At 43.1% G+C, this 14557-nt stretch overlaps 1 protein-coding gene across 2 annotated transcripts; it reads right to left on the bottom strand.

Moving 5' to 3' along the window:
* Positions 1–2614: 2614 nt before the first annotated feature.
* On the bottom strand, positions 2615–13819 carry LOC146178468 (sorbitol dehydrogenase-like). Of its 2 annotated transcripts, XM_084578297.1 has the most exons (9): positions 13409–13819; positions 13284–13317; positions 12141–12305; positions 11395–11554; positions 10199–10317; positions 8455–8520; positions 7681–7856; positions 4594–4715; positions 2615–3889 (listed from the first exon to the last, which is right to left on the bottom strand). In XM_084578297.1, the coding sequence occupies exons 1-9, from the start codon at positions 13469–13471 to the stop codon at positions 3733–3735; spliced, it is 1062 nt and encodes a 353-aa protein (XP_084434423.1). In that variant the 5' UTR covers positions 13472–13819; the 3' UTR covers positions 2615–3732. The 2 variants fall into 2 exon arrangements, with proteins under 2 accessions (XP_084434423.1, XP_084434424.1); XM_084578298.1 differs by lacking the exon at positions 13409–13819 and having other exon boundaries at positions 13210–13292.
* Between the last annotated feature and the right edge of the window lie 738 nt (positions 13820–14557).

Genomic DNA, 14557 nt, shown 5'->3' on the forward strand with positions numbered 1-14557 from the left:
GATGGTGTTGAGCTGCGCATTCTCCTGTAACGCTACGACCGGTGTGATTCGTGGAAGGCATGTTATGGTCCTCATAGCTTCTCGATTTACGGCTTCAAGGCGATCCCATTGTGCCCTTGTAAGATGCTGGAACTGGGCCTTTTTGGAACTGCATACTCGGCCGCATCAACGTAGATAACACCCAGTTGGTGCTTATGAGTCTTATAAAGAAAATTATAGGGTCACTGACCAAGTCAAAGTTTAATAAAAACGAAATGACGTTTCGGAAGCCCTACGGCTTCCTTGTTCACAATGGGGAAACCAGACATAAAGCATGCGTTTATAGCTTCTCCAAAATGCATCGTAATGATCTTGCATAATCAGATGGTAGATTCCCTTGCGTCCGATTGAGCGTGCCATGAGTGGTCTGAATCATCAAAGACTCTAGATACAATTGTCTAGCAGTGATCCGTTCTCTGGCAAGCACATGTGCCCCGTCCCAACTGATGGCGTGTCCAGTTTCTTGCACGTGTTCGGCCAGAGCGTTAGTAGCACTGTGTCCTTTCGCCACATCATTTTTGTGCTGCTGTATCCGTTTGCACCAGTTTCCTGTTTCTCCGATATAACTGCGGCCGCAATCTGCGCGCGGAATCTTGTACACGACCCCAGGATATCTCTTAAGGGAAATGAGGTCTTTCTCATTGACAAGCTCATGCCTAAGTTTGCTCGTTGGAATGTGGGCAACTTGCACGCCATACTTTCGGAATACCCGACCAAGCGCTTCACTAATCTGTGGGATGTAAGGGATGCTTGCCCGTTTTGGCTTAGAGGCGTCGGAAACGTCAGAAGGTGGCAGTCGCTGTAGGAGTTTCTTTTTTGTGTTTGCCACAAAGCTTCTTGGATAGCCATTTCTCGTCAAATCCTTAGTCCAATCCAATTATAGGGTCACTTGGTCAGTGACCCTATAATTTTCTTTGTCACCACCTGACTAGATGATGTTTCGTCGAACTCTTGATTATGAGTCTTATGAAGAGCCAAGGGCCCTGGCCATCCTCCTACCCTCGTGGTGTATAGTATGCATGTTTTTGGGAAGAGGCTTAATGGTGAGCCGCTTCCTGATTGGTGTGGGTAGATCTCGGTTCATCTATTTCTGGCTCTGAATTTACAAAAAGCTAACTTTAAAGCTCATGTGTGGATCCTCCATCGTCGATGCTGACGCTTTTCAGTTACCCCGAAGTGCCTTCGGTCAGTATTGCAGGATCTATTCAAATATGGACGGTTATTGTTTGCGGAGTCACCTAGTACATTGAGGATATTTCACATATGCATTGCGTCCGTAAAAAATATTAGTAGAGCTAGGCTCTTACCATCTTAGCACACGAATTGGCAAAAGCCATTGTAGCTCATTTAGCCGTACAGCCCTACATTTTGATGTGGAACCACTGTCAGGGTGCGCATTCCTCCACCCTTGTTATAACCTCTTCCTTCCATGGAAGCCACCTTCTGGTTTGTTCTTATGGCAGCGACCTTCTGGTTGTCTCCGCTCTCACCATAAACTCCCAAGCCACTCATCCACCTGTTATCTCCCCACCCTTTCTTTCCCCTGCTCTCTCCTAAAACTGAAGGGGGATTATTTTCCTTTTATATTATGTCACTAAACCAATCCTATAAATGACTTTCGCTGTAGAATCGCCCCTCAACTCAGTTGCGGTTCATACTGCTGGGCATTGCTTTCCTCTAGTGTTCACACTTGTTACTTGATGGGCATATGATTAGCCATATAATGTAACAAAAGTTGAACCCAAAAATGGGGAGTTTGTAAAGGTGCTTGAAATGGAGTTAAGAACTTTTGAGCAGAAGCATAGGCCCTCTGTCATGTGTAGAATATTTCTCATATTTCACATTTTCATCAAAATCTGTGTTGCTTTCTGTGAATTTTCTTGCCACAGACCACGATGCTGTAGGTAGTTTACAAAGATGTGATCTTTTTCCTTGTGTCGCAAGCTTGTGAGTACACAATGTGTGGATTCCTTTTTTTTTTTTTTTTTTGTTTTTGTTTTTACTGTAATGTGCATACCTGATTCTGTGGATGTTTTCTGACAAAGGTGGTAATCCAACTTACATGCCACAGTTTTGTAAAACGCTTACCGATGCCTTATTGTGGTTCAGTCAAGACTGCCTTAGGGCTTTATTCTTGGAGGCAAGTAATATTACAGATGCGAATAAATTTAAAAGTCCAGCGTACCAAATGTCTGATTCACTTCTTAAGGTCAGTAAAATTAGTCTGAAGGCCTCTTTAAATGCATTAATACTTTATTCATCACATGCAGTATTTATTCGTGTACAGTACAGGTCATTATCACAGTAAATATCTCCTCACTAAAGTAAGCTACATGAATCTATACACTAAAAGAAACTGAAACCTTGTGCTAGGCACATCATGGTGTTGGCAGCTTAAGAGCCATTGGATCTAAAACAACCCAAGTTTTTAAAAGGAGATTTTTTAAACAAATTAGTTTTAACACACTCATTTTCCCATTTCTTGCAAAACAAAACTTTCACCTTGCTCGTGGCGCATGATAGCCTTAGTTGCTTATGCGCCAAAAAACCCAACACAACAACAACAACAACATGAATCTATACTCATTTCTGCCAACACTCCCGATTCGCTTGGGAGACTCCCAAACTGTAACTCCACCTTAAGTGAAAGCTAAATTAAGCCAAAGTTATGCTTTTTTTTTTTTGCTGGTACAGTGTTCTAGAAGGCTCTGCTGTGGCAAAAGCATTTTTCCTGTAAGGCTTCTGAAGCAGCTGCCACGGTGCTGGTGTAAGCTGCAAAGTCCCTGCTACGAAAGGACTAGTATTTGGACTCTGTATGAAAATTTAAAATTTCGGGCAAGTGGAGTCGCTCCTCTTTCCCCCAAGTTTGCATGTATAAAGCCTGCCTATTTTTGACATCACCAGGTTGGCGCCTATGTATGCAGTTTCATACAGCTTGCGACAAATGCAGATGTTGCATTTGGCTGTCTCACAAAAATATAGTCTTTCCCAAGGTGGTACACAAAATGCTTTACAAGTGTATATGCAAAGAAGCAAATACATGTACAATATAATCTGCCTGGTACACAAGGCAAAAAAGCGTGTGCACCAAAAATATTTGACGTCATAGAGTTGGCCCCTTCAAAGGATGCCAAATCTTATCACATTGTTCAACTGCAGTGAACGGAATTAAATTGGTAACAATACTGAATTTCGTGCTCAGCTCATACATGTCCTTGCACAATGCTATGAGGTAGGCTGCCACAAATATTTGTTCAGGTTTTCTCTGGCATGCATTGAGAGTAAAAATAATGCCACTTCAGAGGGGCTACAATGCGCTCATCCCAAAATGTCTTCCAAAAGAACAGTGCACTAACTAGGAAGCTTTTCAGCTGAACTGGTACTACCCTATATACGGATATATGCACATGGTAACAGCTGGAGGCTTTGGAAGGCTAATGTGCAAAGAAAAATTAAGAACAGGGCCAAGGAAATCAATACAAAAAGCTGGAGCCTCAAATACAAAAGATGTCAAGACTCCAGTATGACGTAGGCATTACATGCTACAGTCCATCACCACCTTAAATGAATACAAAAGATGTCAAGGCTGCAGTATGACATTGACATTATGTGTTACCTATCACCACCCTAGAAAAACACAAAAGCTGGACTCTCAAATACAAAATATGTTGAGGCTTCAGTACAATATTGGCATTACGTGCTGCAATCTATCACCACCTTGATCGCACCACCGGCGCCGGTTTTGGCAGTCTGGAATGCTTCGACAGCTGATTCGAGCTTGAAGTGGTGAGTCACCAGAGGCTTGACATCCACTTTACCCGAAGCAACCATGGCAAGCGCCGTTGGGTAGCTGCATAAGTGGTTCAAATGACAGGAGTTCAAATGCTTTTATACTTGTCTCCCGTGAAGAATAAACGAAAAAAGGTCTGAAGGTAATCGCAGTGAATGAAAAGAAGTCTGTTTCAAGTAGAATTGCTTCGCTACTACATTTTGTACTGTTTGCCAACTCGTACGCTGTGTACTGCAGTATTAAATAGGCCTGGCTTAATCTAAATAACCCGTCTCTTTGAACTGCTGCGTTTGTCTCTATTGTCAAGGCTGCTGTTGAGAGTGGCCTCCCTGTGATGAGAATTTAGTACCGTATCGATACAGGGTGGCATGACCGGTCATTTTCAAGTCGGAATTATCGAGTCTATATCGAGCCTCTGCGTGCACAGATCTATTCAATTTCGGCCCTGCAGGAATTGCCCCCAAAACAATACATTGACATTATTCAAACCTGTTGCTGAGCTCCTTTTTTAGATACAGCAGTAGAGAGTAATCGGTATGAGAAAATGAAAAAGAAAAGAACACCAGCAAACACTGAATCACTCGGGAGGCTTACCTTTGAAATTCCACATCCATGGCCTAGAAATATCTACTGTAAGCAGCTGGGTTTGTGCCATGGCGGTTACATAAAACTATTTCACAACATAACGGGACAATTAACTTATGATACTGGCATTTAATATCTGCAAGTATGTTCTGCAGTGAAGGATTTACATAGGTGCTCACCAGTTCGCGTAGCGAAATATTCCGCGAATGTCGATCTCGCGGCAAGCGGCATCGACCAGAGGCACCTTGACTTCATTGGGGCCCATGCCAACCAGCACCAGTGTGCCTCCGGATTTTGTAGCCTGCAAAAAGTATATGTGACAACATGCTGTCACTTGCTCGGAGTGCTCAGAAAAGGCAGACTTCAACTTAGGAAGTCTGGAATTCCTGTGTATGAAACCCATACGAAGGGCAGACCTCATGCCAAAAACGTGTGCATTTAGACTCTGTCTAACCTGACTTTGACATTCGACTGCTGATTTTAAAGTTGTATGAGCTAAAAAATAAATAAAACAAAAACACATGGAGTGCGATGCTGGTGCATGCTGAAGAACGCAAGGTGGTCCAAATTAATCTGGAAATCTCCAACCAGTGTCCCTCGTAGTCTCAGGACGTCTGACTCCACACACTGATACCAAACTAACCATACCTGCATGACGCTCATGCCCACCAAATGGCAGCAAATGCCCTTTAACCAGAGCAGTGTTTTCACAGTATCTTTTCCATGGAGACTGCGTAGTCCTGGCATTAAGGCACTTGATGTGCATTGCTAGCTCTCACGTCTTATATCAATAGACAGATTAGATGCATTCTAAAAATTTGGAATGCACAACTGGAGGTAACTGCAGATATGTTAAGGACGGTGGGGATATCGTGCTTTTATAAGAACTGGCCACCCTGTTCACACAATCCTTCAAGAGTTCAATGGTATCAGAATCTTGGAAGAATGCTAACATTGTCTTGATACATTTGCTAGTCAATGTCAAGGAGTTAAAAAATCACAGACCAATCAGCCTACTATCCATTATGTAAAAGGTATTTGATATGCTATTCATTATGTAAAAGGTATTTGATATGGCAATCATTAATAGAATTGGGGCAACCTCAAACTTCAATCAACCAAACAATCGGGCAGGCTTTCATAGAGGCTATTCTACAACAGACCATATTTATACTATCAACCAGATGACAGAAAAATGCTCGGAATATAACCAACCCCCATACATAGCATTCACTGAACACGACAAACCATTTGGCTAAGTTGAAACCTCCACAGTCATGCAGGCATTGCAAATCAGGGTGTAGACGAGCCATGTGTGAAAACACTTAAAGGTATCCAAACTGGCTGCTCAACAACTATATTTCTCTATAAAAGTGATGAATTCCAATAAAGAAGGGTGCTAGACAAAAAGACACGATCTTCCCAGTACTAGTATTCACTGTTTGCTTAAAGGAAGTATTCAGCAGGCTAGGCTGGATTAGGAAACAGCTAGGGATAAGTGTTATTGGAGAATACCTCAGTAATCTGAGATTCAGACAGTAGGGCAAAGCAGGACGGTAGATGCAGAAGACTAAAGTAATGCTCAGTAGGCTCGGAAAAGAACAGCAGTTAGCGACAGGCAGCTACTTAGGATAGGTAGTAACTAATATGTCTACTTAGGATAGGTAGTAACCGCAGATCCGGATCATGAAAGGGAATCAGTAGATCATGAATGGATCATGAATCAGATCATGGATGGCATGTTATCAGTATCCCTCACACGGAAAGTAGATAACTGTATCTTACTAACACTTGCCAAAGGCAGAAACATGGAGGCTAACGAAAAGAGTTCAACTTAAACTGAGGACCACACAGATAGCTATGAAATGAAAAATGGTAGGTGTAATGTTAATAGCCAATAAGCATGCTGAATGGGAGAGATAACTCAAGTTAATGTATTCTAATGGAAATCAAGAAGAATAAATGGGCATAGGCAGGACATGTAATGTGAAGAGAGGACAGCAGATGGTACCTAAGGGTGACAGAAATGAATTTCAAGGGAAGGTAAGCATAGCAGGGAGCAGCAGAAAGTTAGGTGGACGGCTGAGACTAGGAAGTCTGCGGAGATCAACTTGATGCAGCAGGCACAGGACCGGGTTAATTGGAGCAATATGAGAGAGGCTGGTGGTGATAATGGTAACAAATGTTACAAGACAAGGAGCAGCGCAGAACCGAGGAACTGAGTGCTGTATCGTGCATTAACACTAGGTAAAGAGGAACTGCTGTACCAATGTTACATTAATCTTAGGCAAAGCAGCAGCAGTATGCACATTCCAAGACAGAGCACTCAGTAAATGGGGCTTTTCAGTTCACTGGCCTTCAACAGCAATGAAATTATAATGGCACCTATGGAACAGCAATGAATTTAATAAATAGCACACACAGGCTTTTGTTCCTGGCATCAGTGTCACCCAAGACTTTGTAGCTCTCATGTAGCAAACACAGTAGTGGTTGCTCACTCTCTTTACTCTCATTCACTGTTCATGGTGATCTTAGGACGGTCTCAAATCTGCTGAAATGCTGCATATGTTAATTTTTTTTTATCATCACATTCTTGGCTTCAACACATCAGCAGCCTATAGCGACAGTGTAGTTATTACAGTGGAGTGACAAGAAGGCCCAACACAGTCGCCTATACATCTCAACATTAAGAAAGCAGCTTTTATTCACTTAATTCAGTGAATATGTGACATAATTCTAAACTACCTCCCGCATTTTTCTCACATTCTTAGGAAACTGCTTTCAGCTGAGAAAATTTTAAAGTATGGTAGACTTTCCTCAGTTCAAACTTGCAAACTTTGAAGAAATGGTTTGATTTACGGGGTTTAATGTGCCAAAGCGACTCGGGCTGTGAGAGACACCGTAGTGGGTGGCTCCGAAGATTTTGACCACCTGGGGTTCCTCAACGCACACTGACAGCGCACAGTACACGGGTGTCTTGGTTTTCGTCTTCACTGACAAGCGCCCTCCACAGCCAAGATTCGATTGTGCATCCTTGGGCGCAGCAGCCAAGTGCCCTAACCACTGCAGTGGGGCAAACTTTGAAGAATTAAGTTGAAAGCTTCAAGCATGCATCACAAATTAAAGCTTAGATAGTTAGCTTAGCTTTTGCACTGCACAAGGAGTATACTGAAAAATCTTGGTACTTCGCTTACACCTCTTCTCCTTCTTTTGACTGCATTTGTTTGAAACGTATCAGCAGGATGCTTGCTACCAGCGACACTTACCACCATGCCTAGCTGTGTGGATGACTCTGCACCGGTGCACTCAATAGTCACCTCCGGCAAGTCGCCCACTGTGCGGTGGATTTCCTGCTTGATGTCTTGCACCGTTTTCGAGGCAGCACTGATGACAAAGTCAGCCCCAAGGTGCTTGGCCACTTGAAGTCTGCTCCCTATGATGTCTGCAAACAGAGGGCACATTCAATCAATTCCCAGATTAAGCATCTCACGCTGACAATGCAGTATGGACTATAGCCATGTTGCATTAGTCGAGTATACATTCACAGACCTGACCTTTGAAAACTGGCCACCGTGTACTTTAGTCACTATAAACAGAGGAGAGTGCCGAGAGCACTGCTACTGCCTCAGAGCTTTAAATTTGGATTGGGAAAAGTCAATTATTAAAGTGAGGAAATGTGGATAGGGAAATGGTGTATGCACACAACAGACTGCACCAAACCAAGCGGCATGCTAAATTAAACAACCAACAAACAGGTTACATTAAGCAACCAACAATCAGCTATTTAAAAACTTACGAACTAAAAGGAAAAAACGAATGTTGTAAACTCTAAGGAAAGAAAAGGGCATTCTAGTTGCAGCAATCTTTTTCAACAAAACCTCTGTTGTAGAGTGTACAGTTACTGAAAGAGGCACTACATTTGTAAAACTGTCATAAAATGTTTGCAGCAGACAGATGTATGCTCCATGCAACATCAGTCGATGTGTATCTAGAAAAGAGGGTGGAAGTGTCGTTTCTAGAAGGAGTATGAATGCACCTACCAGTCATGATCACCTGGCTTGCTCCCATGGCCTTGGCAGTGAGCAGACATACTAGTCCGATGGGGCCTGATTTTATTTAATGCCAAAATAAGAAAGAAAAACGGTTTTCCAACAGTTCTAGCATAAAGCAGACAATGAATGACATATAAAAGCAATAAAAATTGGTTTAGTTACTGGCTTAACAAAATGCCAAAAATAAATTTATGCAGTCTACTTATATATGTGTGATTTATATGTAGCACCATTAGATCTAAACCAAAGCTTACGGGATTAAAAAAAAAAAGAAAAGATAGGTTTAAAGTAATTGTTCACTGACAATAGTTATCACTTCTGAAACTCAAACCTGTGCGCACATATGGAAAGATGTGGTGCGTCCCGAATGTGAGCCGGATGCTCAAGCACCCGTTTCGAACACTGCAGCCTGCAAAGGGGGTTGGGCTACCATGTTGCACAGGACTCAAAACTGAGGCGGGGCCCCATACACATGCAAAAGCAAGTAAGACTTGAAGCTTCAAGTGCGAAAATTGTTTAACCAGCATGGCTGGCTCACCGCTGGGAGACTTTGCAAAAAGAAAAAGAGGGGGGGGGGGGGGGGGGGGGGGGCACATATGGGCTTCTGCCGTACAAGGCGGACTTATGGTTGTCCGATGGTGGAATGAATCATTGACCCATCGGCATAACGTTTTTGTTCATGACCCCTTTCCTAAGCATTTCACCCCAGACCGGCCGAGCACCAGGCCAGAGGAAATCTTGTACCCACTGAAAAACCACCAGGCCAGGAATCGAACCTGGTACCTTCTGAATGAGAGGTGGGTGCCCTACCACAAGGCCACTGATTCGGCACAGATTAGTTGGCGGTTTGTGTGGCATCATCAGACTACGCGTGATGGCTAAGTTGACAGAAGTTAACTACCTGGGCAGCACCATTGAGATGTGATTCGGACACTCCGGAGCTTTTGGATCTTGAGCATGCCATTCCTAGGCCACACGAGCACATTCTTGCAGTTTGGTTAAGGTGGAGCTTTATTTATATGTTGAGTGGTCTGGCACATAATGTAACAGCTTACAATGCACGCTAATGAGTATGTGTGAGACAACAGAGGCACAAACTAAGGGGTTATAGTGATTAAGTGAGTAGAAAACTGTGTGTACGCGAACGTGGGTAATCTGTAAAAAGGAGCCGCTGAGAGAAGCTAGTAATGATGTTGCGTTATAAACTTGAAGGCGGAGCTCTAGTGTCCTGCAAATTTTGCACTCATTAGGATACTATCAAAGTGCGAAGCTACAAAAATTACAGAAGAATGAACACTCTTCTGACATACTTAACAAGAAATATGAAGGCCCAAGAAATTGCACAGTATTTTTGTACTTTATGTAAAAGTGGCCTTGTTAAAGTCACTACTCACTACTGTAACATTTACAAGCTGTTATTTTTAATGAGGTTTCTGTATCAGCAATGCTATTGCCCCCTCATAAGAGGGCTGCAGTCTACCTTTTGTGCATTACTCAGAGGTTCGTCACCACAGCACCAACATGGTGCTACAAGTTACTATGGATACTTCAGATCCACTAAATAATGTATAATGATTTCGATGCTCAATGTAGGCTTACATACAAGATATTTTCTCACCCTGCTTGTTACAGGCCTATCTGCTAGCATATCCGTAATGTCGGCACACACACTTAGAACAAAACAAATACACAATCATGCATTCAGAGAAATAAAACGGGACGGGAGGTATACCTGCACCACATATGAGCACCGTCTGACCAATCTCGAGCCTTGCCCTTCGGCAAGCATGGACAGCCACTGAAAGTGGCTCCAAGAGTGCGGCCTCGTCGAAGGAAACATGGTCAGGCAGTCTGAGAAAGACAGAGATGTGATAAAATTGACATATTATGTCTTATTTCCTGGTATTATGGCATAAATTGCACAAGAGTAACTGATGTTTGCCTAATAAGCAAGACAAAGTGCAAATCACAACAGGCGAGACCCTGTCGACATTGGGAGCACCAGCAGTCTAGCACCTTTTTTTAATTAACCTATGTCAGTTTTGGATATTTTCAATGCTTTTAATCACTTTCCAGCACAGATCAGTGAGCTGGATATACCAAGGATAAAAGTAGCAGGTGTCTCCTGTTAATGATAAAGTGCTAACTTGAGATGCTTGGGTAAATAATAAAAAAGGTGAATCAGCATAAACACAGGATGAGTTGGTAATTGCTATTTAACCATGTTTAAACGTGTGCTTAAACGGGCTGGTTATTATTTTGTAAATTTGTTGTTGCCAATAACCGTTCATGTCTTTTCTTTACTTCACATTCACTAGCTGTTATTATCTGTCATTATTTAAAGGCAAGATGTGCAAATATCATCTCCTCAGCCAACGCGTAGGAGGCCAATTGGTTTCTCTACAAAGCCATGCAATAGATGATGCTGTTGCAAGTTCACTTATGCAATCCATGTTATACAATACACCACACATTTAGCATTAGATAGGTAAATAAATAAAAGAAGTGTTTAACTGCATAATCAAGAATAGGCACAAATACAGGCCTCTGATGTACGAATATAGAGAAAAAAATGCTAACAGTATATATTTTGTAGTAACAAAGCTTCAGAGTTCAAAACATGCACATCCACTTCGATTTAGTAATGCTCAAGTTGACTAAGTCTAAAAGGACCTTACACAGGCTCAGGATCACTCAGGTTTGACTCTCAAGCAGACGTGGATTCACATTACCAGACTTGAGTTCAAACAAACCAAAGTGGGCTTCCTCACCGACATGATAAGCTCACACGCCAAACATGTGGAGAACTTTCATGTTTCATGCAGCTGGAGCAGTGAGACTCCAGGAGTCATAACGTCCCCGAAGGTGGAAATGTATGCAGTTTGATTCACAAGATGGCAGTACTTCCAAAAGAGAATTGTCACTGACTTGTAGCAGAAGTCAGCAGCGTGAGTGTAAAATCGGGTGAGCGTCCCATGGTGAGGTGGTGTGGCGCAGAAGACAACATCAGGACAGAGGTTGTACCGGCCTCCTTTGCAGAAATCACAGTAGCGGCAGGGCACCCCGGGTTCAATGGCTACACGATCACCTGTAGCACCGAAGTAAAGTGTTTTATTACTACTACTACTTATTCCCATGGCTTTTCATTTCACTGCGCTTGAACTGGACAAGTCGTAAGTAGCTACGGCAAAAACAACTCTGCACAAACACAAGGACAACTATACAAGTGCATATGAAGGCAAATGCTAAAGTGATGTCTACTTACTTGCACATATCTGTTCAATGTGCAATAAGTCATTTTTATATCAAGGAATATGCATGTTCATTAAAAATGACACGCTGGTGCTCCTATGCTGTTTTTGTAACTGTGTGCAGAGTACACGTCATCTTGGCCAAATGCAAGCCTCAATATGTATACTTTTCTCAAAAGCCATCAACTATAACATCAAATAGGAAAAGGTGCCAATACACATTCAGCTGAGATGCCAAGTAATGAGTCTAGGCACAGTTCAGAAGCTGGCTACGTCACCTGCAAACTACCACCTGCCAGAGACACGCTCAGCAATTTTTGCTTACAACGCCGAAACAAGTCTTTCTGGACAATCAAGCTTTTAACATTATAGCAAAAAATGTGGCCACAGAGAGCTCACAAGCTTCAACAGCAGTCTCCTCACCTGGCTTCAGGTGTTTGACATTCTTTCCAACCTTCACCACTGTACCGCTGCTTTCATGGCCGAGGACCATTGGATCGTGAACAACGAAGTTGCCGATTGCTCCTCGGGTCCAGTAGTGCACGTCTGAACCACAGATGCCAACTGAATGCATCCGTACCTGGACATCTGTCCAAAGAGAATAGAAACTTATGGTTACTGCAGAGCCCGTGACTTGCCCACAGATTTAGGGAGTCTATGTATACAGTGGGGGGCAGGAAAGCAATGCAACTGAAGTGTGCGGAGTAGAATGTCTGAGAGCTGTACTGCACAGCAAACTAGGTAATGTATAGTTGTATCTGCTAGGGTTTAAAGGCAGGGCTTGATGGATGTGCAGCCGCTTAGTCATAGTTGAAATTGGCACGAGCACCTTCAAACCTACAGGCTGCTTCCTAACTGTGTTTTTACTGTCACACTGCTCAGGGATTCTATGATTGAAGTGCACTGTACCAGCACGATCGTGTCAATTTCTAACAAGGCCACAGGAAAGTCTGCTGGCAGTGTGTTAGCAGAGAACCCTGTCAATATGCACGAGCATACGCATGCGAACTGTTTAGATATATGCGTAACACTGATTAGTATATATACCGACTTCGCTGACATCACCTCTGATGTATGTGCGCTAATTAATTCAAATGTTTTTACATGTCCTGAAACCAACGTTGATTAAGCTACACGATAGACACAGCGATGCCATAAATGGACGCGCTGCAATACTTCGAAGCCCTGCCTCAGCGCATTAAGTGGTGCACCGTTATCAACACACAAATCCTAAATCGTTTGGTTTGAACTCCCACTTCACAGCAGCTGGTTCCCAGTTTGCTCACAGTTGATTACAACTGGAATTATGCTGGAATAAACTGCGAATTTGTTCTTTAAACCAGTTGGGCTAGTTGAGAGTCTTACACGTGGCTCGAATCTGTGATCGTGTCGCCGAGAAATTTCGGCGCACAACAACAAAAAGGAATAATGTGCACACTCTAGGTCTTTATGAGAACACACCGTGACACAGTTCAATAAAATTAATACACACCGTATTCTCTCGACGCTAAATACCGTGGCAGAGTTCAATAAACTTAATACACAAAGGTATTGGCTAACCCGTACCGTTATCGTCAGGCTCTGGTATGGGCCGTTGCTCCTGCAAATATGCAAGACATACGAATAATCAGGAACGAGGTTGGCAACAAACAAGCAAATAAGTAGCGGAGTACGTGAAATATACGCCATACCAGTCGAAGATCGTCCTTCTTGTACAGTACAGCGGACAGATTGTCGGCCTTGGCACCATCCATGTTATTGCGAATCGTGTTTCACCGGGGAAGCGTAACCAAGAGCCACTTGAGCAACTTTCCGCTGTGTTGGCTGGCGGCTCGGCAATAAATAAGCTTGTCCACGGCTTAGAACTGCCGGCTGGAATATCGGAGGGCGTACGTACTACGTGTCTCAAAGAACGTCTCCCGATGCTTAAACTCCAATCGCGTCGAGTGTCTCGACACTCGAGCTGATCAAGCCACCAAGGCCGCTTTTGCAGCCGGCACCAAACCTCCGGTGTCACATATTTGACCAAAAAAGCAACACTTTCGCGGCTCCGATTAGCGCACGACCGCGCACAACAACCCACATAGACAAGTCGCGGCTGTCACGTGTGTTATGTTTTGGTTTCGTTTGCCTTTAGCAAATAGAGAGGACGCTTGTGCAGCACGTGGCATTATCATCATCAGGATTGATTAAAAAGAAATGAAACATGGACCGAAATCAGAACACAGAGAGTAGCGTAAAATAGATTTTACAATTCTAGGGCAAGCTTATTACAGAGTAATTTAATTACGGGTCGTGAATCTCCTCAAAAGCGTTTTAGCAGTTTCGTAGCTGCTGCCCATCTGTGACGTTTGTGACCGAGAGCTTTTGTTCTAGTAACGTTGACCGAGAGCGACCTTTTCGGCCCGCAGGTCCTTAAAACGTTTTAATTGCGCTATCTTCTACTAATAACAGCCTCGCTCATTCTTTTCGGTAATTAGGGCAAAAATAAATCTGATTTTGCGGTCAATCCAAGATATGCAAGACGTGCGTGAGTTAACGAAGATTGTCATGGTCTACAGAAAAGTGTCTGGAAGTTTAAACGGCTGAACACTCGATTTTTCTGGCTTGTTGAGCAAGTTGGTTGGAAATTATGTTGAAACAGCGCTAGAAGCACGGACAGATAGAAAGACAAGCACACATTGCGCTGAACTGACAACTATGTCTTATTCATGAGGCATGTCCATAGCCTATGGTCTTTATATATACTAGCTCTATAATATACACAGAGTGTGATAGATAGAAAGTGGTCAACCAGTTTCATCGCGTGACAAAACGTCACCCTCTCCCTTTCAAACAAG

The sequence above is a fragment of the Amblyomma maculatum genome, chromosome 9 (assembly GCF_055883805.1).
Source record: "Amblyomma maculatum isolate TAMU_Amacu chromosome 9, ASM5588380v1, whole genome shotgun sequence".
Classification (NCBI taxonomy): domain Eukaryota; kingdom Metazoa; phylum Arthropoda; class Arachnida; order Ixodida; family Ixodidae; genus Amblyomma; species Amblyomma maculatum.

Coding starts and splice junctions, on each gene's coding strand:
- LOC146178468 (XM_084578297.1), bottom strand. CDS start 13,471: ATGGATGGTGCCAAGGCCGACAATCTGTCCGCTGTACTGTACAAGAAG. Junction 13,318..13,408: donor AGAAGGACGATCTTCGACTG/GTATGGCGTATA, acceptor GCATATTTGCAG/GAGCAACGGCCCATACCAGA. Junction 4,716..7,680: donor CCACACAGCTAGGCATGGTG/GTAAGTGTCGCT, acceptor TACTTTTTGCAG/GCTACAAAATCCGGAGGCAC.